General features: G+C 31.5%; 2 protein-coding genes across 6 annotated transcripts in view; one reads left to right on the top strand and one right to left on the bottom strand.

Annotated features, from left to right (window-relative positions):
- The window catches only part of LOC148621261 (heme-binding protein 2-like), a 9,967-nt gene extending 8,383 nt beyond the window's left edge, over positions 1-1,584 (bottom strand). Inside the window, exon 1 of the mRNA XM_088575418.1 lies at positions 1,076-1,584. The gene's annotated coding sequence lies outside the window, so the exon portion shown is untranslated. The remainder of the gene's footprint in view (positions 1-1,075) is intronic.
- LOC148621260 (uncharacterized) overlaps positions 1-23,805 on the top strand; it is a 25,632-nt gene extending 1,827 nt beyond the window's left edge. For 2 of the 5 annotated variants that reach the window (XM_088575415.1, XM_088575416.1), the window contains 4 exons: positions 5,931-6,108; positions 7,368-7,591; positions 10,568-10,687; positions 12,699-23,805. In XM_088575415.1, the coding sequence (XP_088431541.1) occupies positions 5,931-6,108; positions 7,368-7,591; positions 10,568-10,687; positions 12,699-15,485 (3,309 nt within the window). In that variant the 3' untranslated portion in view covers positions 15,486-23,805. Of the gene's footprint in view, positions 1-4,106; positions 4,266-4,433; positions 4,558-5,915; positions 6,109-7,367; positions 7,592-10,567; positions 10,688-12,698 lie in introns of those variants that run through there. The other 3 variants (XM_088575417.1, XM_088575414.1, XM_088575413.1) reach the window with 3 other exon arrangements.

The following is a 23,805-nucleotide window of genomic DNA, read 5'->3' as shown; positions in this document are numbered from 1 at the left end:
TATTTCCTTCACTTTCCAAGTCTCTTTATTACTTTCAGTAGTCATTTAATTAAGAAATAAAATGACCAGCCCGTGGTAAAACGATGATAAAGTGGAGTTTCCGTGATTTATTGTGATTCTAATCTGATAGGATTAGGTTCTTCATATTTTTTAATAGGCGCAGTCATGTGTTTATCACTCTTTTTTTTACATAACACCGTTTAAGTAGCACTCCAGCTAAGAATCGTGCAAAATGTGATTCATGTGTGAAAAGCCTACATATTTTTATTTTTAATACTATGTTTGTATTGCAATAGTAAACAGAAATGAACGTTCGGTTTTTTATATAACTCGTGTTCTTAGAAGATAAAAATCATATAGAATGCACTGTAGAGTTCAAAATTAAGGGAGATAACTCTGTAAATGATACTCATATACAATAGACTGTTGGATTTTAAATGTTGATTATCATCTTAGAGCAGACAGAGTGGAATGAATAATTACACATTTCCTAATATTGACCAATAAAACAACTTAATTACAAAAAAAAAAAAAAAAAAAAAAAAAAAAGTGCAGCCTTTTTTTGGATGTATCACATTTTTCAGATTTTGCACGATTCTTACAAAGACTACTACTTAATTTGTCGCTTAAACAAAGAATAAATAAAGATATAATATGAAATAAGATATAATAGTTTTATACTTAACCGAAATTTTAATACTACTGAGATTTATATTTTCTACAATCTTAAAATACTGTCTCAATTATTGATGTAATATATAAAAGGTTGTATAAAAAAATCAGGAGCGGCTCAAACAATTTTGAAAATTTTCCAGAGGGGATCCAGAAAGAAGGGTCGTTATTTGCTATTATTTGCTCATTTTGTGCCCGAATTTTGCACGAAATTTACAAAATTTTCCAACATAAGGGGGTCTGCTGACCCCCTACATCCGTTACTAAAAATCAAACTGTACCATGATTTATTTGTTACACCAGATTCAGAACAGTCATACAAACTGTTTGAACAGATCAATGTGGAGTCTAATTAAAACATATTTTGTTCTATGGAGTCGCATGAACACATTAATCTACTTACGTTTATAAGAAGTCAGTGAGTATTTTAATCAAAATGGAAAATGTTCCAACCATATATACTGCTGATAAGTCTTGTATAAGGATGGACATCGTTTATCTAATGTTTACAATCTCAAGACATAAATGTCTCTAAAACGTGGTGAAACATGGTTCATTCAACGTGACCCCAAAAGTTACGTGAATATAGAAACATATATTTTCTAAACAGAGGCATTTTTTTTTTGTTCTTTGTCGATTTTGAATTTCCTCCCTTGCTCTTTATTGAAAATTATATATCATATACGCAACGTATTTTTTAAATGAAAAGTTTAATAATTAAGATAAGTGGTCTCAGTAAATTTTCGTTCCTTTATAATTTACAATCATTTACAATATGATCAAAGTTCTGCTAAAAGGGTAACTTTCAAAAAGCTAAAATCGTTATTCCTTCCTCCTAATTAATCGGATATATCCTCTTGCGCTTCTTTTCAGCTTGTTTGACTTTTTAAAAATAAGCACTTAATTCAAATTCATAATACAGCCTCTGTCAATCTTTTAAAAGTTATAAGGTATCGTTGAATTATAATCAATAGCATTCAGTCTTCAACTGGCATAAATATTTTAGTTATTACCCGCCAATTGCGCAATACCTCATGAATAGTTTATTCAATAGTCCTCCTATATAAAAAAATCAGTCACGTAAAACAATCAACTTGCGTCAAATATTATTTACTATGTTTAAATCGTATGCTATATAGTATTGATTTTTAAGTGTAATTATGGGACATGCCTAATGAAATATTACTAGGCCTATTAATGACGGAAGCATATGACGAAAGCAGCTGATACGATCAATTGGTTATCCGATATTCTCGAGTACAAGGAATGCTAGGGACGCTCTATTTCTTGAAATTGAAGAATTTGTTCCTGGTCATATTTAGTTATCTTCCCAGGCTCGTAGGTATAAAGTTTTATAGGGGTCGGGGGTAAATTTGACGAAGTTTTCCGACTTTTATATATGCTTAATCAATTTTAAGCTCATTATAACATGTCTTTAAATGCGTTCTTGCATCTGAAAGGGGTAAGGTATAGTCGTAGCCTCCGAAACCCATGCCGTCGGGTATTTCACAAATGAAGAGATCCGCATGATTATTAGTTCAAATTTCTGCTAACCCTGCAATCTCCCACTTTTTGATTGGACTTGTCTTGTCGATTTGTCGCGTTGGTCCCGATCCGACATTTCAATATCAAAATAACTTTAAAAGAGCAGGGTTGTAGGGTCGCAGAGGAAATTTGGACTACATATCCACATGTGCTCCAAGGACAGGAGTATCTTCGGTAACTTTTAGAACTCACAAGACGATATCAATGAATAAGTAGATACTATATTAAACTAATACAAATGCTTTTATTGCCTAATCACAGGGCCTTTGCAGGTATATCGAATCACAAAATACACCCAACATAGTTCACAAATAACGACTACTCCAGCAGTGCTAGAGGTTGTCTGGCAAGCTATTTTCTAACTTGATGTTGGGTATGAAGGAACGGAATTCCAACCTCTTACGTTGTAGGAGTAAAATAACGACATACTCAATATACTAGTAAGTCTGTGTCCCTGAATTTCATGGTTGGACTGTCCTTGTGTTCTAAGTGATCCGCTTATTCGCTCTTCAACGAAGGTAGATCCAGAATTATTTTTATGTCGTGAATAGAGTGAAAGACGAAGATAACTCGGCGATGCCAAAACAATTTTTTGAGGTGGAGTGAAAATCATTGCATGTTAAGAAATATTTTTCCCCGAATTTAGCTTGAATTCATTGTAATAGCAAGATCGATAAAAAAGTTGACAGAAATTCAGTCGGACGCCGCGTTTTTTGTGTTAAACAGTTGTGTAACGGTTACATTGTCAATGGGACGATGATTTCGGGGTTGCACTGTACGTGGCAAAGTGAAGAACTTTGACTGGCGACTTTTTTCGTCGTGTTTAATATACCCAATGTTCGTCGATGAATGGAAACTTTACATATATGTGTAAAAGTACATGGCTGCATACAGCAAATATGGTTTAGCAATGTGTGTATTGTGTGCCTTTTCAAAACACAGAGCTGTTAGAACTCATAAAATTTCCTAAACTTATTTTGAATTTTATCAAATGCAAGTTTATCTCTCCCAAATTCTGTGAATTGTTTAAGACTACGGGTCTCGGACATCCGGGGAAAATCCCTCAGTCATTTTCTTTACTGATTATTCATTCACTTCTACATTCATATTGAAAGATATGATACTAAATTAACTGAATTTTGGCTTCCAGGTAAGTCAGAAATCTGCAGCATTCGGTCATTTTTTTTTCTAAATCTATATATTTAATATCAAGGAGTTAAATGTATTTAATTCCTTGCTAATATATAGTCCCCGAAGTGGGTACTCCATTATTTATGATAAATAAACACGGATTGTGTAATCTGTATCAAATCTACATATAAAGCCAAATCTTCGATCTATGAGTGAATCAAATCCATGACTAAATCTGTGAGGTTAGACTTGGACATGAATTCATTTGGAGGGGAATACCATCTCTCTATAAGATAACCTGTAATATGTTGAATATATTGAATATACTGGGTCTATGAAAATAACATTCGAACTACAGTATGTCTAAAATTTATATAGTAATAGCAGACTATAAAAATCCTTGCTTGTTTGAATACATTCAAACAATTTTTAAAAGGACCCATAAAAATGCACATGTATCTCCACTTGTGTGTATACCCCTATTAGAGAGTACCTCCTCTCGGACGTGCACAATTAGCATGTACACCACCAATTAATTGATTACAGGTCTATGACACCATGCACTGACCTCCCTGGCATTCTCGCCTGAGCCACTGGAGAAGGGCACGAATTAATTTAAAAGTTAAAAATTCAATTAATTTTGAATTGTTAGAAAACAATAGGCAGAAAACTTATTCCACTATAATATATCCGGGACTACACACATGTAGGTGGTTTCCCATGGGGCAGATAGAAAATAGTGCCTCCCACATTAGCTCATGCGCAGCAACAATATCCGGTTCATACATGCTGTTGATTTTTCGCATAATGAATTTTCTATGAATGAAAGATGTTCTTTGTTATATTTAAGTACATTTCAACTTTACTGAAAAGATGAACAAACTTTTTTAAAGGATATATGTAAAATGTCAAGCCAGGTAATTAAACTCAACACATTTTTCACCTTTTCTGATAATTTTTAAAAAAATATTGTTGGTTTCCAATGTAATGTTATTGTTTGTCAAGTTTATTTGTGGTTTTCAAGTATACTATTTCGAAATAATATTTATATCTTAAATTTCTAAACTCTATTTTATGTCGTTAAGACTATACAACTGAAACAGACATAAAGATTACTACGTAAATATTGTTGGCATGCATGAGCGTACGCGTCTGATTTCCTAGAACATTACTGTATTTCCAGAAGAAGGTTCAAGGCCAAGGATTATGGTAAAAACCTAATATTCGACATTACTTGAATTTATATATTACATTATAGGTTTAATGTTTAGATGTTGATGTCATACTGACAGTAGTGATTGTTATATGTACATTTATCTACTAAGCAAATCATGTACTTGTACTAACAATGACTAATATAGACCTTTAACTAAAATTGGACTTTTGTACTGAACATATATGTGTACGTGTATATCCAAGATATATATGTACATCTGTACAGAATCTAAAAAAAAATAGGGTCTGACTACAAAGTATTTGTAATACACATTTAAGTTTCTCTTAATAATTTACAACAGTTTCTATGTGTTGACATTAAAATATTTGAAACTACAGGATCAACTCATCATCTTCCATATACATGTACATGTACAAATGTAGGTGTTAATAAACTTCTTCTTTTGAATACAGGAGTAGATTCTAAGGTTAAGAGTGTGAAACCTCTCGAAACTTGTGTGCTATGTACATGGACTTAAAATTAAATTTAAAACCAATATTATTTACAATACATGTATTTACAAATGTACAGTGGTTGCATCAGTTTAAAGTTTAAATGTGATTCCTTCTAATGTAAGTGTAAAGATACCACTTCAGAAGGATTCAAGGCTTGAGAATGCAGCAGTTGTCTCTGTCAAAGAAGGTATAAGGGGAAAAGGAAAATGTATAAATATCTTTATTTGAGGAGAACTGCCTTATTTTATTAATGCACCTAGTGCACCTGTCAGATTTTGTCAATTTGTTTTTTGGAATTTCTTCTTTCCTATTAATTTTGCACAAAAATGTTAATCTGACTTGTTTTTCTATTTGTTCTTCTACTTGCGTGGTTTTCCCATTACAACACGTACAAGAGGTTAACTAATACATGTACTGTACTTTGTGTTAAACACAAAACATTTCTTATTCTCAATTTTAAGACTATTTCAATTTACAGAAGGTCTCTTGAAAATGTGATTTCAGTACACTCTAATGACTTACTATTTTCAAGCCTGCATGTAAATAATAGTTAAAAATATTTTTTGTCAAAATGCAATTAGATTACACGTACCCTTGGCTAAATTACCCACTTATTTAACTCCGCACTGATATACATGTTACAAGATATTTAAAAAGAGTCCTGTCTATTGGCCTTATGTACAGTCCCTGAAACTGTTCACGCAACTATTTGATGGGTCATTCAATGACAAGTGATTGACTTATTGTTGATGGATAGACAACTGTCGGATGACTTGTCTGATTGTAGTTTTGTTATATAAAATAACAGATGATTACTTAATGTATATTCCAGGATTTTTATTGGAACAAATCTGATATAATGCTATATTAATTAAAATATGACATTGAATGTATGAATGATATATTTTCAGTCTGTGCAAGTGAAAATAGAACTGGGACATCTTGCCTCAAAGAGGGACAACCCATCACCAGAGGGCTATACACATAACTGGACTGTTTACGTCAGGGGACCTGATAACTCGAACATCTCACACTTTGTTGAAAAAGTTGTATTCAAACTTCACCAGAGTTTTCATAAGCCAAAGAGAGGTAAAATATTTACTGTACAATTAGTCTGCAATATACACTGTACATGTACATGTATGCATACACATCTTGGATTAAAGTACAATGTACATGAAGGTTGTTATACAGATGTAAGTCTGATACGAAATACAATGTACACATGTAGATGTTTGTGTAGTAAAAGGACAAGAAATTATTTTTGTACAATTTACATGTTCATGTAATTGTACCTTTACATACACACATGTACTAAAGAAGATGCTGAACAAGTCTGTTCTAGATAAGTCTTTCTGTCTGCAAGACCAGTAGGCATTAAAAGTACATGAAAGTTGTTATAAGGCATTAAAAGTTCACTTTTCAACAACAGCAGGTATCTTTCAAACTGATAAAGTTTTCCTTGAATTTCATTTGCTTAGATGAGCAAAAAGTTGAAAGTATTTTTTATACTAAAAGACAAATCTTAATTTTGCTTTAACTATTAAATAATAGCTATAAAAATAAAGATTGACATTTTTCAAACATTTCCCTGAGTCTTTTCTACTAGACTCATTTTGTAGCACAATGTGTTTGATGATGCTTATACATACATGTACATGTACATGCATAGTGGTTAGGCCTTTAAATAAGAGGCAGTACCTAGTAATTTTACCCTTCTAAGCTACTGAAAGCTACCTGCAGAATTTTATAATTCCAAATAGTTTTATTTAAAAAAATGGTGAAAAGTACCTTCTACAAAGTAAGGGTATCGAATTGAAAAAAACTAATGAAACCACTGAATGATACCTTAAGAAATAAGCCATATTGATATACTTATGCCTCTTTATAAGTTAAACCTGTGTAAACTACATTGTCTTAACCAACAAAGTCCTTTAGTCATAGTTTGATATTTTATGTTGTGTTCTTAAATAAATGTGTTCAAATTGGTTTTGTATTGTAACTACATGTATATTTTTATATTGTTACTTTGATCATACATAATGCATATGTATTATCAGATCTGTGTATTGTAATCATGTTCACCTGACAGGTAAGAGAGAATGTAGGTGGTACTCAGGGTAATCAGGGTAATAAGAAAGTCCCAGCTGGGAGTATTTCAGTGCCTTTTGGAGGAAGTACGCCAACATCACTCCATGATTTTTATGGCATTTTTGGGAATTTCCTGGAGTCGCAAGGAAAGTGACTCCAAAATATGAGTTTGAGAATCTATAATCTCTGGGTGTACTGTATACTATAGTTACAGAAACATGAATATTTACACTACTTATCTTTGATTACCTTTACAGAGGTACCCAGCCCTCCATATCAAGTTTCTGAGAGTGGCTATGCAGGATTCTTGCTTCCAATCGACATCTATTTTAAGAACAAAGAGGAGCCCAAGAAGATTACGTTTATGTATGATTTGTTCCTTAAATTGGATGATACTCCTGTCAATCATATAAGATGTGAGAAATTAACATTCCAGAACCCAACTGAAGAATTTAAAAAGAAACTTCTTAAAGCTGGTGGAGTAGGTATTTTAGTAAATGATTAAGCTAGAAATATACAATGTATGTTCGTGGCCATCTATAGGTATAGGGCACAAGATGTAAGTAAATAACTACTAATTTCTTCTTTTCCTACATGTTCCTATCAAGAAGAAAAAAAAATTGCCCGATCCCAATTTTGTTTTACCTTTTCCTATCAGCATTTTTATACCCACATCAGTGATTGGGATTCGAGGAGGCCACAGACCATTTATCACCTTGCTTAAATGTCTTTTTATGTGCCATTAACAGAAAGCTTTACTTATAACGAGAATAGGTACATGTATGGTGTATATGTCAAAGAGACAACAACCCTAAGAGAATGAAAATGTCAGCCCAAGGCCTCCCATTGTTTTTCAATGATTGACAAGAAAATCCTCATTCGACAAAGCAGGCTGCAACTGGTCCCAAAACATCATTATACACAGGTACAGCAAAAGAGTTGTCCCTATATACTCGTGTAACATAAAAAAATAAACTAAAGGTGAATGTTAAAGAATGACCCATTGAAATTCTGAAGATTATTAAAAATGGCCCATTCTCAAAATTTTAATCCCAATCAGTGCCCCATTCAATGATAGGATAGTATTATAGAACTTCCTCAACTGTTCATCCTTCCTTTTGAATTTCGTCTCAATTGTACATGTAACAGCTCCCAATGGAATGATTCAGTGTGCGAGTAGGGATATTACTAGCAAGACATTTTTGCATTTATCATGTTTTTTCCTTAAAATTACTCTAAAATGCTGGTTCTAGGTGTAGTAGTGTACTATAATAGAAGAATGCAAGCCTTTGCATGTTTATATTTTCAAAGTACATGTACAATGTAATCAACAGGGAACATTTACATGGTTTTAATTTTTGCATTATTTGCTATGTCATAAGCATGAAAATGAAAGCTCACTTTCTTGATTTAATACCTTATTCATGTACAGTGTGAACATTTTTTATCAATTTTAAAAATGTATTTTCAACCTCTGGAAACCTAACACCTGTTGTAACTGAACAAATTCAACAGTCAAAAAGGGTTTGGTTTAGACAGGTTTACTTTACATGTAAGTTCCCTAACAAAACATGTAACTTGCAGAGATTGGGTAATTGTAATTGTAACCGTTAATCAGTTGTAATCAATTACATTTCTTCAAGTAATCATTATGATCATTATACAGCCAAAACTCTGATTACATGTAATTTAATTTAATAAATTACTTCTCAAAATACCCTGTAATTCTGATTACTGTATGATTACATTATGGTTGTGATGGAAATATTAAAGCCTCAGATTGTATCTATGGATAATGTAATATGTCAACAACAAAAAAGAGTAAAATGATTGTTAATTCTTCAATGCTTCTTGGTGTAAATTTTAAATTTGTTTTTTTTCTTCTTTTTTTTGGTGAAGATATTACAAAATGTTTATTCAATGCCAACAAGTATAAAAAATATAATTATTCTAATGCAAGATCCTGTACAATTATTTTAATGAATTTGATAAGAAATACAAAAGTAAAACCCAAAGGTACATTAAATTTTATCCTCTCAATGCAAATGCCCTGGGCTAAAACTGATCGACTGCCAAAATGGAAAGTGAGTTCATTTCATGATTTTAAGCTACATGTATGTTTGTGTACAGTGAATGTTTAATGTTATTGTGGAAAGGGAATCTATGTGGTTTGATAAATTGGTACAGGTTGATGTTCTACTGTACTTTAAAAAATAAAATTACCTGTTATTAATTCAAAGAATTTAAAGTCTTGTGAAGAATACAAATAACATAAACAAAATGTCCCAAACCTTTCACTTAATTCATAGTTATTTGCAAATTCATTGTAATCAGATGTAATCATGATTACTTGCCAATGTAATCATTAATTTAATCTATTACTTTCAGAAATGCTGTAATAATTAATTTAATTTAATCATACATTTGACAAAGTAATTGTAATTTAATCAATTACGTTGAAAGTAATCGGTACCTATGACAAAGACACCCCCTTTTTTATTTGTTGATGTCCCCTACTAGACTAACTGTGTGTATGTTACATTTAATGTGATAATAAAGCTGTGAAAATGAAAATGAGGTGAAATGTTTCAGATTATAATATGTTATAAACTTGGCACAATTACATGTCCATACTGTGAATCCTCAGTATTTCCAAGTGCACTAACATACATGTAAAGTAAAGAAAAAGTCACCTTTGTTTCTGCTAATAAGCCCTTAAAAATAGGGTGGGTTGTTAAGGAAAACTTTTCATTTTTTCAAAAGTTTTTAACTGGTTCATTTTGGAGACACATTTAGACTTTAATAGTGCTTGGCAAAAAAACTTAAGTGTAAGCACAAAAAAATTTGGGTCTGTTCTTCAAAATTCTCAATGACTATCCCGAATAATAGTGAAATGTATAGGATTCAACAAGCCAGAAACAGAAAAGTACACATCATTTTACTAGCCCTGGGCTTTTGGCCTGCAGCTAAAGGGGAGCCCTGCATGACAAGTAACTTTTTTAAAGCCTAATTGGTTGGTCAATAATGAAAAAAAAACAACTAAAAACCAGGAAATGTAAATTGTTTTTTTTTATATGCAGTCTTGTACATGTACTTCTATATTCAGGTTAAGTTACATGTAGTATCTCAATGGAAAGACTTATTTTTTGATTGACCTTTATAGTAAATCTCTTCAGAGGTAATGTAGGGTTCTCAAATTCAAAGTTGATATCTGAAAAAAAAAAACAGGAACATCTTTCAGCAATGGTCACTAAATTGATATCTCCACCACAATCCCCCACTGACAGTGGACTACTTTGGGAGATAATTGAACTTCAGGGATTGACATGTAACATGTGGATTTACGAAAAATATAAATAATTTAGAAGGTTGATAAACAAGGTCAAACATGTACATGTACACAATGGTAGCACATTTAACTGTACAATTATTCTAATGTATAGTGTTTTATATCTAGACTCTAGTTGGTGGAGCCAGCTTGGAGAACAGTGGCAATGGTAAACAGTTCACAGAGCTATTTGGTACACCCATTACAACTGAGTTGTCTAAGAAACCAGAGAAAAAGGCACACTCTAAGGTTTGTAAATATAATGAAATCTGCCTAAACCAAACCCTGAAAAACTTGTAAACCTGTCTAAACCAGACCCTGTTAAACTTGTAAACCTGTCTAAACTAAACCATGAAAAACTTGTAAACCTGTATAAGCCATACCCTGATAAACTTGTAAACCTGTCTAAACCAAACCATGACAAACTTGTAAACCTGTATAAACCATACCCTGATAAACTTGTAAACCTGTCTAAACTAAACTATGAAAAACTTGTAAAACTGTCTTAACCAGACACTTTTTGAAGTCCCATTAGGTCAGTTTATTTGAATTTTTAATCTTGGTAGAGCAAACACCTAGCTAAACCAAACAAATTTTACAATTCCTAAAGGGGTTTGGTTTAAACGTGTTTTAATATATTGGCAAAAACAATATTTGAATCATCAAAATAGAAGGGCAATTCAGAGATTTCAAAATCTAAGGCTTAACAAAATAGTAGTCTTGTTCCTGCTACCAGCGAGAAAAAAAAAGAAAGGTACTTTGGGAAATTATTTTATTCTTCAAAAAAATGTTATATTGAGTTAATTGGGAAACAATGTAGTAGACTTTAACAGTGCTTAAGCGAAAATGGCCATAAAATGTTTAGGATAGGTAGGGTAGCAGGAAGTTTTTTTTGCCTAAATACATGCCATAAACACAAAAAAAAACCAGGAAACAGATTCATCTACATTCACAATGTAAACAACACAATAATGTGCAATTCCCAAAAAAAAATATGAAGATTAGGAAAGATTTCAAAGTCCTTTGTATTTTTGATGGACAGGTTCATGAAACATACATTGTAACTAATATGTTGGAATCACTGATTATACACTCATTTCTCATCATTACTGAACTGGACTTTTCATTTCTTTCTTATTAAAATAAGGAAAACACTTTTAAAAAATTACATGTACACAAAACCTTTAAAACATTGATCATCTTAAAAAGATGTACTGAAACTCATATGTACATTTCTTCCATTCTAAGCACGTGATTAAAAATGCACGTACCATTTTAATCATTGGGTAGTTATTAATTTCTTGCCGCCATTTTTCCATGTTTTCTACAGATTCCATGGGAGAAAGCGATTTTCCTGCGGCCTATTCGTAGTTTAAATTATTTCTCCATTGTAAATACCATCTTGAGTTGAGACATGATTTAAACTAGTTTTCTACAGATTTCATTGGAGAACCCAATTCTCCTACAGCCTATGCCTGATTTAAACTATTTCTCCACTCTCTATGGTAATATTAAGATTTTATCATGCTAGCTAGAGCTCACAGGTTGAAAATTTTGATTTTACCATCTTGAGTGGAGAAATAATTTAATCTGCTCATTACTGAAGGAGAATCTGTTTGTGTATACATGTAATTACTCTCTAGAAATTCAACACAGATTATACAGTAATATAGACTGAAATAATTGCTCATGTTATGACTATCTAGTTCAAAATTTCATTTGGCTAGTCTTTGACATGCTTTGAAAATATTCTTTTTTTTTTGTTTAAATGAATCATTCCAACTAAATTGGTAATTAATTTATCATGGCCCTCTTCTGGTCATACTGGCTAAATTTTAATTGACATTTTGTAACCTTTTTTTTTAAATCCTTGATTATTTTTTACACATTGTAGAATTCTATCTTAGTTTCAATATTGTTTTAATTTTCCATTTGTTGGTGATCTGTGTTGATAAGCATATATATTGAGAAAATGCATTATCAAATATAAGAAGAGAGAAACAACAGTACTTGAAATACTCATGTCATTGCATAAAGCATTGAAATTGACATTTCTTGCTACGTGTAAATTTGTTTACCTTACTTAAGTACTTTAATCAGTATTTAGTCATTGAACTCTTAAGGTCTAAGTCTCTTCATGTGTACAGAAAATGAAAATACATTGTAACCGTAGACACACTAACTATTAAAATTATGAAATATTTTGTTGTTTTATTTTTTACTTGTTTATTATATAGTGTAAGATTTCATTTTTTCACAGGATGAAGAAAAGAAATCAAAACACAGCAGCAGTCATGGGAGTGTTGTGTCTGAAAGTTCACAGAAATCAGCAGCAGGATCTGCATCAAAATCTGGTGATTCAACGAAGCATAAAAGTTCTTTTTCCAAAGATAAACATGTGTCATCTAAATCTATGAAACGGCCATCAGATGCTGGTGAAAGCAATCCTTCAAAAAAGGCAAAGAGGAGTTCTTCTGTCTCATCCTCTCATTCAGATGATAAACCAAAGCAAAGCGTTCCAAGCTCGGAATATGTTAAGCATTCAAAACATAGGGAGAAGAGAACTTCTCCGCCTTCATCACAAGGTTCTCATGAAAAGAAAGTCAGCTCGTCATCAGATCTCAAGTCCCACCATGGTGACCGAAAGGACCATAAATCCAAGGTGGATTCTGCTTTCAAAAAGATTAAAGACATTACTTTTAAAAGAGATGATAGTATATCACGTTTGGAAGATTCAAGAAAAAGTGATCCTAAACATGATACCAACAATAGTGCTTCTTCTAAAAAAGACTTATTTAAAGTAAGAAAGGGGTCGTTTGAAGCCCCAAATAAAAAGAGGCCAAGAGTCTCCGTTAGCAGTAGCAGTAGTAGTGGTAGTGGTAGCGATGGCAGTGATAGTGACAGTAATTCAAGTAGTGGATCTTCCTCTTCCTCATCAGGCTCTGAATCTGATCATTCTGATAATGAAGAAGAATTAAGAAATATTAAGAAGAAAAACATTGAAATGGGTCATGATAGTGGTAATGATACTGACATTTTTGAGGAGGACACTGCAAGTAGTGCAGAAAGGCATACTCCTGTTGCAGAGTTCATGTCCGCTGTTTCAAATGAAGTGATGAGTCGACCAAAGGCTGAAGCTTTAAATGACATTTTAAAACAGTTAGGTGATAATGATGATGACGATGATAGTGATTATGATGCATTTGCATCTTCTGACATTATGTCACAGTCCCGCCCCTTCGCCAAATCGTCTCCATCATCTGTGAAAAGTTCCTCGTCAGTTAGAAGTTCTGCCTCTATATCGAGAAGAGTAGAATCTCCGTCTCTAATGAACTCTAAATCTTCCCCCATGCCCTCCTCCTCCCATAAAAGTTCTAAGCATCATAGTTCTGATTCTTCTAAGTCCAAACATGTGCATTCAGAGAAGCATCACAAGTCATTGAAATCTTCAGACAAGCCTGCTACTCCTTCAGAGAAGAGTTCTAAACCTTCTACTCCATCTTCTGTGAAGAGTTCAAAGTCTCCACCACCATCTCACAAATCAACCGCACCCTCACCCTCCATACCTCACAAGAGTTCGGGAAAATCTAGTCACCACTCTTCATCCAAGTCAACTTTGTCCAAAAGATCTAGTGATCATGAGTTTAAGAAAAGTGAAAAGACTCCTGACGAAAAAGCATCAAAGAAAATGAAAATTGATCACGACAAAATTGAAAAAAGCCAATCAGACAATTTAAAGGAAAGTAAAGTTTCTTCTAAATCTAGTAGTAAGCACAAAGATAAAAACAGTGAAAAATCTTCAAAGGCTGATTTGTTCAAGGATACTAAGAATGAAACCAAAGAAAGAGACTCTAAAAGCAAAATTGAAAGTAGAGAAAAAGAAAATAGCAAGCTGAAATCAGAAACGAAAGAAAAAGATTTGAAAAGGGAGGGGAAAGAGAAGGAGAAGGAACATAAAAATAAAAATGATAACAAAGAGAGAGAGCATAAAGCAAAATTGGAGAATGTCAGTAAAGATTCAAAAAATAAAACTGAAAGTAGAGATATTGAAAAGGAAAAAGTTAAAAGTGAAAGTAAAGACTCAGAAAAAATTAAGGAAAAGAGTAAGTTTGACTTAAAGGATTTTGAGAAAGAAAAAGACAAAGTAAAGATAAAGAAGGAAAACAAAGAAAAGGAAAGAAAAAAGCATGAACATTCTAAGGAAAAGAAGCATGCTAGTAAAGACAAAACCAAACATGATTCCCCCAAAGATGGGAAGTCTATGTCTAAAGACATGAAAACTACTGAAAAAGACCAGGAAAGAAAGGTCACAAGTTCATCATCCAAAGAAAAGAGCAGTAAAAACAAAGAAAGGACTGTCATGCCTGTTGATAAGCATATGGATGAGTTTAATAAGTCGTTGGAAAATATTGCAAAGGAAAAGGAGAAAGAAAGAGCTGCCAAAGAAGCCAGAGTGAAGCAAATTTCTAAGATTCTTCAAGAGGGTAAAACTTCAAGTAAAGAAAATCGAAATAAAGAAAATGATGCAAAAGTGAAAGCTCCTAAACAATCTAGCGAAAAGAAGGAAGGGTTTGAAGCAGCTCCACCACGTAAATTTGATTCTCCTGTCAAGATTAAAAATGGAGCAGAGCCTGAAATAAAAAAGGAAAATGTGAAAAAGGAAACTGAAGAGAAAATTTCAAAAATAGGCAATATTTTGAAAGAAACAAATTCAGATCTGAAAGCAAATTTGCAAGAGGACAGAATAGTGCCTAAATCTGAATCGATGCCAAAGGAGGAGGATGCAGAATTCTTGTATGAGGATTCCATGGAAGATCTGGGAAAAGCTCCAAATGGAGAAGATCTAGCTTCCCTTCTTGAATTACATGCAAAATTGGAAAGAATACAGGATGCAATGGTGTTAGAGCAAGTGGTGTTAACTATACAGGAAACAGGATTGTACAATATAGGGGAGACAACTTTTGATTTTGATCTGTGTGTCCTAGACAGCAAAACCGTCAGACAAATTGAAAATTTTCTGAGCAACAATGCTGTGTCAGCAGTTTGAGTGAGATTTCTCATTTGGTTTTTTCTTTTTTTTTTTTTTTTTTTTTTTTTTTTCATTTGATGCTGTTGTGAATTTGTTGTATGATCAGAATTCATTCTTGCATTTTCACATAATTTGATCATATAAGGAAGAGGAACTTTAGAAGCTATAATTTTATCGTCATAAAAGTGCTACTTAAGGGATGGATCATTTTCAAATATTTGATCACTGAAGCTGTAAAAAAAATCCTGTGTTTTAAATTGTTTCATTTATAGTAAAAAAAGATTCCATTAGATTTTGACCAGAATTTAATTGTTTTTCTTTTAAGGCACATCTCTCTGGAAAAATCTCTTTTTCAATTTTATCAGACTACTGTCAAAACTTATTTAACGAAATGTCATATGTTATTGAAGTTAATTAAAAATTGAAAAATGAATGTCCACTGTGTATATATATATATATATATATATATATATATATATGTATATTTTATAAAGAATACTGGTATTCAAAATTTAATGACAGCTCTGTCCATGCCAAATAATGATCCTTTCATCACCCTAAGGCCAAATTAAAAAAAAATGTGTGTTTCCTGTTATCCTGCTCACCCTATTTTTCAGCTAAAAATAGTGTACTAAATTTTTGTAGTCATTTTTCAAATCAGCACTGTTAAGGAAGTTGGTATGTTTTTCCCCAAGACTAAATGTGAACAAACCCCTACCTACCTACTCTATTTTTAAAAGGTGTAAAAGGAAAGGCACATATTACTTTTTTTCGGCCTAACTTGTGCTGTTGAAGAAAGGATTCCTATTTTTTACGAAGTCTGTGTTAGGATTGGTGCTACACGTTCATTGTACTTAAAAGTTAATTTATTATCTACAATGTTTAGTCGATGGCAATGTTTATGTTGGAAGCCATAACGACTTATTTTAATTTGGTTATTTCTTATTTATTTAGAACTTGTTTAGCATCAAGCGATAAGATCTTGTAATGAGAAGTCTCATAATAAGCAAAAGAAGGGGTGTAAGCTTACTTTAAACATTTTATGTTCCTACATGTATGGACTGTAAATTAAGAAACTGTTGTGTGCATTAGTTCTTGCAATTTTGAAAAAGATTCCTACAAAATAATGTTAAAACTCCATAATGTGAGTATTATTACTGTGATTTTAAATCTTGTGCATTTTTTGAAATAATCCAAACATTGCAATAATTTCTCAATTTACAGTATGATGTATTGATGTTTTTTTTTTTTGTTAGTGCTGAGTAAGTTTTTGTATGTGTAGGGATGTTAAATTTTTATAGTAACCCATACATTTGATTTAAATGTTATGTCAATTTGAATTGAACTGATACATGTACCACTTTCAATCAACTGAACTGGCAGGGCTTCTTGACCCTGTTTCATAAAAAAATTCTCTGATTAAGGTTTCCTCAAATCCTCTATTTTTTTTTCTTGAATTAAATATTTCGAGCAAGCTGATTGGTTGAAACTTTAGTTGAGGAGAATCCCAATTTGAGAAATGTGTGAAACTGGGCTCTGTTTTAAGCACCAAAGCTTTTTAGGTACATTTCAATCCATCACGATAAAAACTGGTATTCAAACTTTAAAACACTGTATGCCAATGATCACATAAGTGGTAAATCATCAGTCAACCATTAGTATAGCGTTAGCTAAAAGTCTACATAAGAGCTAATTGATTTATTCTTTGAAAATGGTGTCTGTAATGCTCAATTCAAATTGTCATTATAGTAAAATTAAAGGTTTAGGTCAAATGGTTTAAAAAGTTCATGTTAACAAAAGAGAAAAAAAAAAGATTAATGTCCTTAATTTAAAAAAAAAAAAATGTTTCTAGAGACCCTGAGGTATCCATATAGTTCTGATGTAATACAATCACATCTATTTACTTAGAATTTCTCAAGCTGCTTGTATGCAGCACTGGTGTCTAGTCTTTAATCCTTAAGCACTACTGTGTGAAATCAGACCTTCAAAAATATGACTTCCTGAAACAATGGTTGTGTATTACTTTTTACTTCAAAGTTATAGTTCAGGGCCCAGTTTCATAAAAAAAAATAATTTTAGATTTTTCTCAAATCTCAACTCAAATTTTGACCAATCAGATCACTTGAAATTGAAGATTTGAGGAAGACAAACTAAAGGATTTGAGGAAATTCTCAACTTGAGATTTGTTTATGAAACCCAGGCCAGATTTGATATTGTTCTGAAGGTGTTGTTCAAAATTATAGTGCCAAATTGTTATAAGAATGGTTTTTGATAATACTGTTCCTACATTTGTATAATGCTTACTTGTGTATTGTATTTAGTGACATACATGTACCTTCACATGTAATGGATAAAAAGAATATTTTTCTATTAGCTGTATCTTCCAGTGATGTTTTTAATAGTGTTAAAATATCTGTTATTTGAAATATTAGTCAGTCTTGATTGATTTAAATCAGTCTGTATGTAGACAGTTTTCAATAATTCTTGAATGGTACATACAGGTACAAACATTGGTTTAATCAGTGGTGGATCCATTGGGTGGGGGAAGTAGGTTTCGACCATATTTTTTTTTATTTTGTTCTATAATTTGGCAAAATTGAGCAAATTATAGCTTGAAACACCTTTCATAATTTCTGGATCCTCCTCTGGTTAAATGTAGCATTAACTTATTTTTCTTTGTTTACATGTAATTTTATGGTATTTCTTTAATGAAAAATTTCATTAAGAATCTTGTGAATGTCTTTGGGCATCTACATGTATAGTAGTGCCTAAATTTCAAAAGATTTTATAAACCTCTGGTTTCAGTAACATAGATTTATCATTGTTTTAGGAATATGAATCATACTGTCACTTGAAGAAACAAGCACAATGTATAGAAAACATGAACAAAATCTTCATGTACAAATGGATTTTTTTATAGTAAAATTTTACATTTGTGTAAAATATAGCTACATGCTTTCTGGAAATTTTGATACATAGAAATATAGTAAAGGAATGTTTCAAAAATCAATTTATGGTACATGTATTTCTCCACATAAGAATTAGGCAGTAATTGACGGACTGTGTATGTATCAATTTTTTTTACAAGATGGAAATCCTCTAGTTTACCCTGTGTTGTAATACCTTTTCGTTTCAATTATGCTTGCATACAAGTGATAATTTATGATGGTTTATGGAGAGAAGATTTTGCGTGAAAAATTTGTCTTTTTTCTATGAAAACTTTCTTGATTGTATTCCTAACATTGACCTCACTAATACCTGATCTTGTATGCATTAAATCTTTCAATAATGTAATTAACTGGATAATATTGCATGTGCCACACTTATAATTTTTACTGCCTGATTTTAATTGTGGAGTAGTACTTATACATTTTCCTGTAAATACAGCCAACCTGTACATTATGCAAGCTTATATACATGTAGATGCACTATATCTGTTGATGTGTTGTATATGCCTCACAATTTATGTAGTGTGGTGTAGTAATATTGAAATTGAAAATCTGACAATTTTCTTTTGAAAAACATAGTTCTAGTAATATTATTGTGAAACTTTCATTTTTTTCTGTCATAGCTTTATAGCTGAAAATTTTAGTTGGGAGCAAACTTCATTTGTATTTTATTGAATACATGTAAATCAAAGTTTACAATACAAAATTATGCAGTTTAAAAAAGCTAAATACCAAGTTATCAACAACTCGTTTGTTTCCCATTTGTAATACTAAACAAAGAAAAGGGAAAAGGATTTTTTTTTTATAAAAAAGTTTTTACTGAATTTCACAGAATTGCACATCTTTCAGAAAAATCAGTGATAGGATAAGTCTATAAGAATTTTTGTTCAATTTTCAACAAATTTCTGAATTAATTCAAAATTTATCTCTATGTTGTCATTGATGTTCTTAGTCTGGTATCAAGTCAGTGTTTGTTTGTCTGTTCTCATGAAAAGTCAGTTGGAATTTCAGATGATTATTTTCATTAATAGGGATGAAAGGTTAGGGACATCCAACATACACAAATCTCCTGTCATAACATGAATGGCTTAAAATATTTTTATCAAAAGTGACGAATGCAGTTAGCATGAGATTGTTAGAATGTTGGATGCAGAAGCACATCACACACTATTGGAACTGTCGCATATTCTCGTTGGTACAGACATCAGCATTATAACAATAATTTCGAGTCAAGTGATATTTATTTATAAGTCCATACATTTTTTAAACAAATAACACAAGCTCTATTGGGTTTTAAAATCGACATAAAAACATTACACTACATGATGTACTAGAAACATTTAAAGTAAATGAAACGCATACAAATATAGACATACAGAAGTAAGGCAGATATAAGCTATTTTGAGTACAAATAGTTCAGTCCTTTATAAAGTTTTCCATTACCATAATTTTTATATACTGTTCATGTATATTTAATGAATAACTAGTGATCCGTTCTTTAACACTGTGATATCACTGTAATTATAAAAAAGGTAATTCTGAAATTATTTGTCCCAATTATATCAAAATGTAATTTTTTTTTTTACAATCTTCAATTGATTTCAAACAGTACTTGTTATTGTATGTCTTTAGAGTATGATGATGAGATAGAACAATGTTATCTGAGGTTTCACCTGACTTTAAAGATGAGCTAACTAGAGATAGATTTCCAGCTTGTCTAACTCTGCTTATTCCTAATTTCACAAAAATGGAATAATTCTGTTTGGAGAATTACAGATTTTCTTGTTAAAATAGTGATCTAGAAATTGTTTGCATTTTAATTGTATTGTAAGTTAGAATATTTTGAAGTAAAAAAATAGTTAAAATAGATCATGCTTGTATTTGATATGTTAAATTGTATTTTTTGCTAGAAGAAAAGTTTGAAATATGATTTTTTTTTAATTTGTAATAGAAAATACTAAGTGAGAAAAAAAATCAAGCAATTACATGTACACCAAAGAGAAAATCTACCAGATTTTAGCTGGGCAAAGATATAGAGAAAAATAATCATGATTGTTGTTGGTACAAATACTGAACTTATACCTCCTTGTTATATAAAAACAGCATTTTCTATATAAATCCTGATTAATATTTGGTCAGTATAGTTTCTTAGTCTGCATATTTTGTTTTTCCAAAACATAATTTGATAAAGTGATAAATTGAGAGGTAATTAATTTTGATTATGCCTCTTTGAACTGACATGGTCAAGTTAAAGATGAACATATATACATGTACTATAAACCCATTCAGTTGCCCGTACTGGTTATAAAACACTGACTTTTGTTTTCATGATTCATTGTACTTGCACATAGGATTTGTTACAGGAACATTTTTTGATTAAAGTTCCAATTAGCTACATGTAGCTAGCTGCTTGTGTTATTGAAATGCTTGCTTGCTATATGTACTTCATGTTTGAAAAAAAAATTGCTGCAGGGTCAATTTTTGCAAGAAGTAGAACCTTATTGAGAACTTTTACAAAAATATTTAATTTAAAAGCAAAGTGCTATTTATCATTAGAGGTACATAACATAACTAAGCCTAATCTGTTCAACAAAAAAACTAAAAACATTCAAGTAAGTCTGATTGGTCTACAATATTATACCCCATGAATACTTGAAATAATTCAAGCTGTACCCCTTAAATATTGAAAAGTTTCAAGCTTCAATGTGAATCATCTTATGTGACATAATGTCCAGGAAGAAATACTATAGCATATATTTTGTAGTTAGTTACACTTGTATACAATATATTAGTATATGTACATGTATGTATAAGATAAGCAACGTTACTTGAAACTCGATTCGCTTGTAATGACTAGTTTCTGTATGTAGTGTATTATTGTACATATAGCTACATATAGGTTAAACTGGCTGTTAATGAAGATATCTTGCAATGGATTTTTAAGGAGGTAGACCTAGGGTAAGGGACATAACCACATGAAATCAGTGATATGTTTGTATCATATTCAATATAAGCAAAGCCTCTCAAGCTTTTATTTGAGGCAGAATAAAATGAATCCAAATTGGACACTTACATAAGATTGATGTTCAGTGCTGAATACAAACGTGCCAGTGATTTTTAAGAGTGGTGTCCCTTACCCTAGGTCTACCTCCTTAATTCTCAATATTTTGGGTTAGAAAGTCCTCATTTTCCTTATTATTGGTCACTGTGGAATTTCTCATGAAAATAAAATAAAATTAAATTTTGAAATTATGATAATTTACACCTATTGTTCAGGAGTAAGAGAGCTGACCAGGTATGCTTAGCCCTTTTTTGTAATAGGGAGTTAAGAATTATATGTAAATTAAGTGAAAACTACCAAAAAGAAATGAAAGTTGGCAGTTATTCAGATATTCTTATATTAAACTCATTACTGAAGTTTACTTCACATAAATCATATATGTCATCAAAATTTATCATGCCCTTGAATTTTTTTCACGGCAGTGTTATCCCCAGGCCCTTAAAGCGCTGCGCTTTACAGTGCTATCGAGTTCGAGTGCTACGCTGTTGACCTCTGTGACAGTATTTATGTTTTGCAGGTCACAATCATGATTTTCTTCTTGTTGATGTTTTGATCGACAGTATGACATTATTACGTATTGATGATGATCTCTCTTTTATTCATGACATTTGTAAATTATTCATTATTGATTATTTATTTCATTCATTTGGTTGTTAGCCATATTGATCATGTGTCATTCACCACATATCACAAGGGAAAAGTTTTCTCCCGGTAAATCATTGTATACATATTCTACATTTATATTTATTTCATTGTATTCAATTCAGTACTTGCATATTAGTTCCAGATGTAAATTTTGTATTCAAGAATCTTCAGATAAGTGAAAGCCAATTATTGAATGTGAACAGAAAAAATTTCCCCCTTGTGTTAGCTAATTGTTTATGCTCCATTGATGAATGTTGTGGAGCTTTAGTTTTAAAGCTAAAGGGGCAACTGTCTGATTTTTATGAGATTATCTAGGATCAAAATTGATATGCCTGGCCTTGACACAAAGAAAAAACTTCTATGAAAAATGACTCCAGTCCAAGAAAATTCTTGACCGATATTTACACAATAAAATCCCAAGGCTTTGATTGTGGTTACAACTATTTGACTTCAATATTTTACAAGTTTCATGGTGCCAAGGCTAGACATGTATTCAGTATTTCATTTTACTTCATTTAAACCTGTTTTTCATTCAGTAATTTTTTTCAGCTTGAATATTACACTTGTCTTTTGATTGCAAGTTTTAGTCCTAATGCTCTCCTAATAATCAATTTGTTGTTCCCTATTTAAGCACAAAATGCGTGAAAATGCTAAGTCAGGCATAATACAATGTTACTACACGAATTGTGTATTATTTCTTTTTCTATTCTTGTTTTCAGTCATATTAGTATTCAGTTCTGTAGATAGAAATAGAGACATGATGTATGTGTGATAGTTCAGCATCAAATTTCAAGCTGCAGGGAAAAATTAATAAGCACAGACGTCTTTTCCAGAAAAATTATGGGTTCAAATTAGTTGTGGTCTTAGGTCTGCAACTCTTAAACTGATATAGGGCCTTTTTATTATTCATTTACCTGGGTCCTATACCTTTGACCCTTTTTATTGTCACTTAATTCTGAATTCTTCACTAGCTGGGCAATTAAAGAGATTCGAGTTAAAAAGAAACAAAAATCTCAAGTGGATACTGCTACATGAAAGGGATCTGTTAAATAATCCTTTTAAGAAAAATTATCATCATTGATTTTTATCAATACAATTTTTCTTTAACATCTTAGTGCAATGTGTGGGTTTTGAGAAATCAATCAATTCACGAATTTTCTTTAAAAAATATTTCTCTTTATACTTTGCTTAACTTTGTTTTTATTTTATTTTATTCTTTTTTTTTGTGGTGGGGGGAGGTGTGCAGTCCCTGGATTCTCAGCTACCTTGAATGCTTTGATACTGTTAACTAAGAATTGTTTGGATTTTTATTTTTTCCAAATAATGTTAAATGGTTCAAATTGTTGAAATAAATATTTACATACTGAGAATTCAGAGATACAGAAATTGAACTTTCTATCATATTGATAAATAAAATGGGAATAACAAATGGCCACAAAATGTTTTCTTATACAGCAATTCAACTGACAGGCAATGTGCCAGTGCTTTTGGGCAATGTTTTATTTCCTAGGGCCAATCGGAATTCATTAAGACTTTTCCTGTGTTGTTTGTTATATCTGTACTACAACATATCTCTATTTATTGTTGATTTGTAATGTGCTGTAGTCACTCAATGTTTTTATTATTTTCTCTTTTATACTGTCATTGGTGCTTCTGAAGAAATCAGAATAAAATCTTTGTTTAA

The sequence above is a fragment of the Perna viridis genome, chromosome 3 (genome assembly GCF_037379345.1).
Source record: "Perna viridis isolate PV_CMFRI_1.1 ecotype Kerala chromosome 3, ASM3737934v1, whole genome shotgun sequence".
Classification (NCBI taxonomy): domain Eukaryota; kingdom Metazoa; phylum Mollusca; class Bivalvia; order Mytilida; family Mytilidae; genus Perna; species Perna viridis.
Note: the sequence above shows the minus strand (reverse complement) of the source record. Positions and strands in the feature narration are given on the sequence as shown.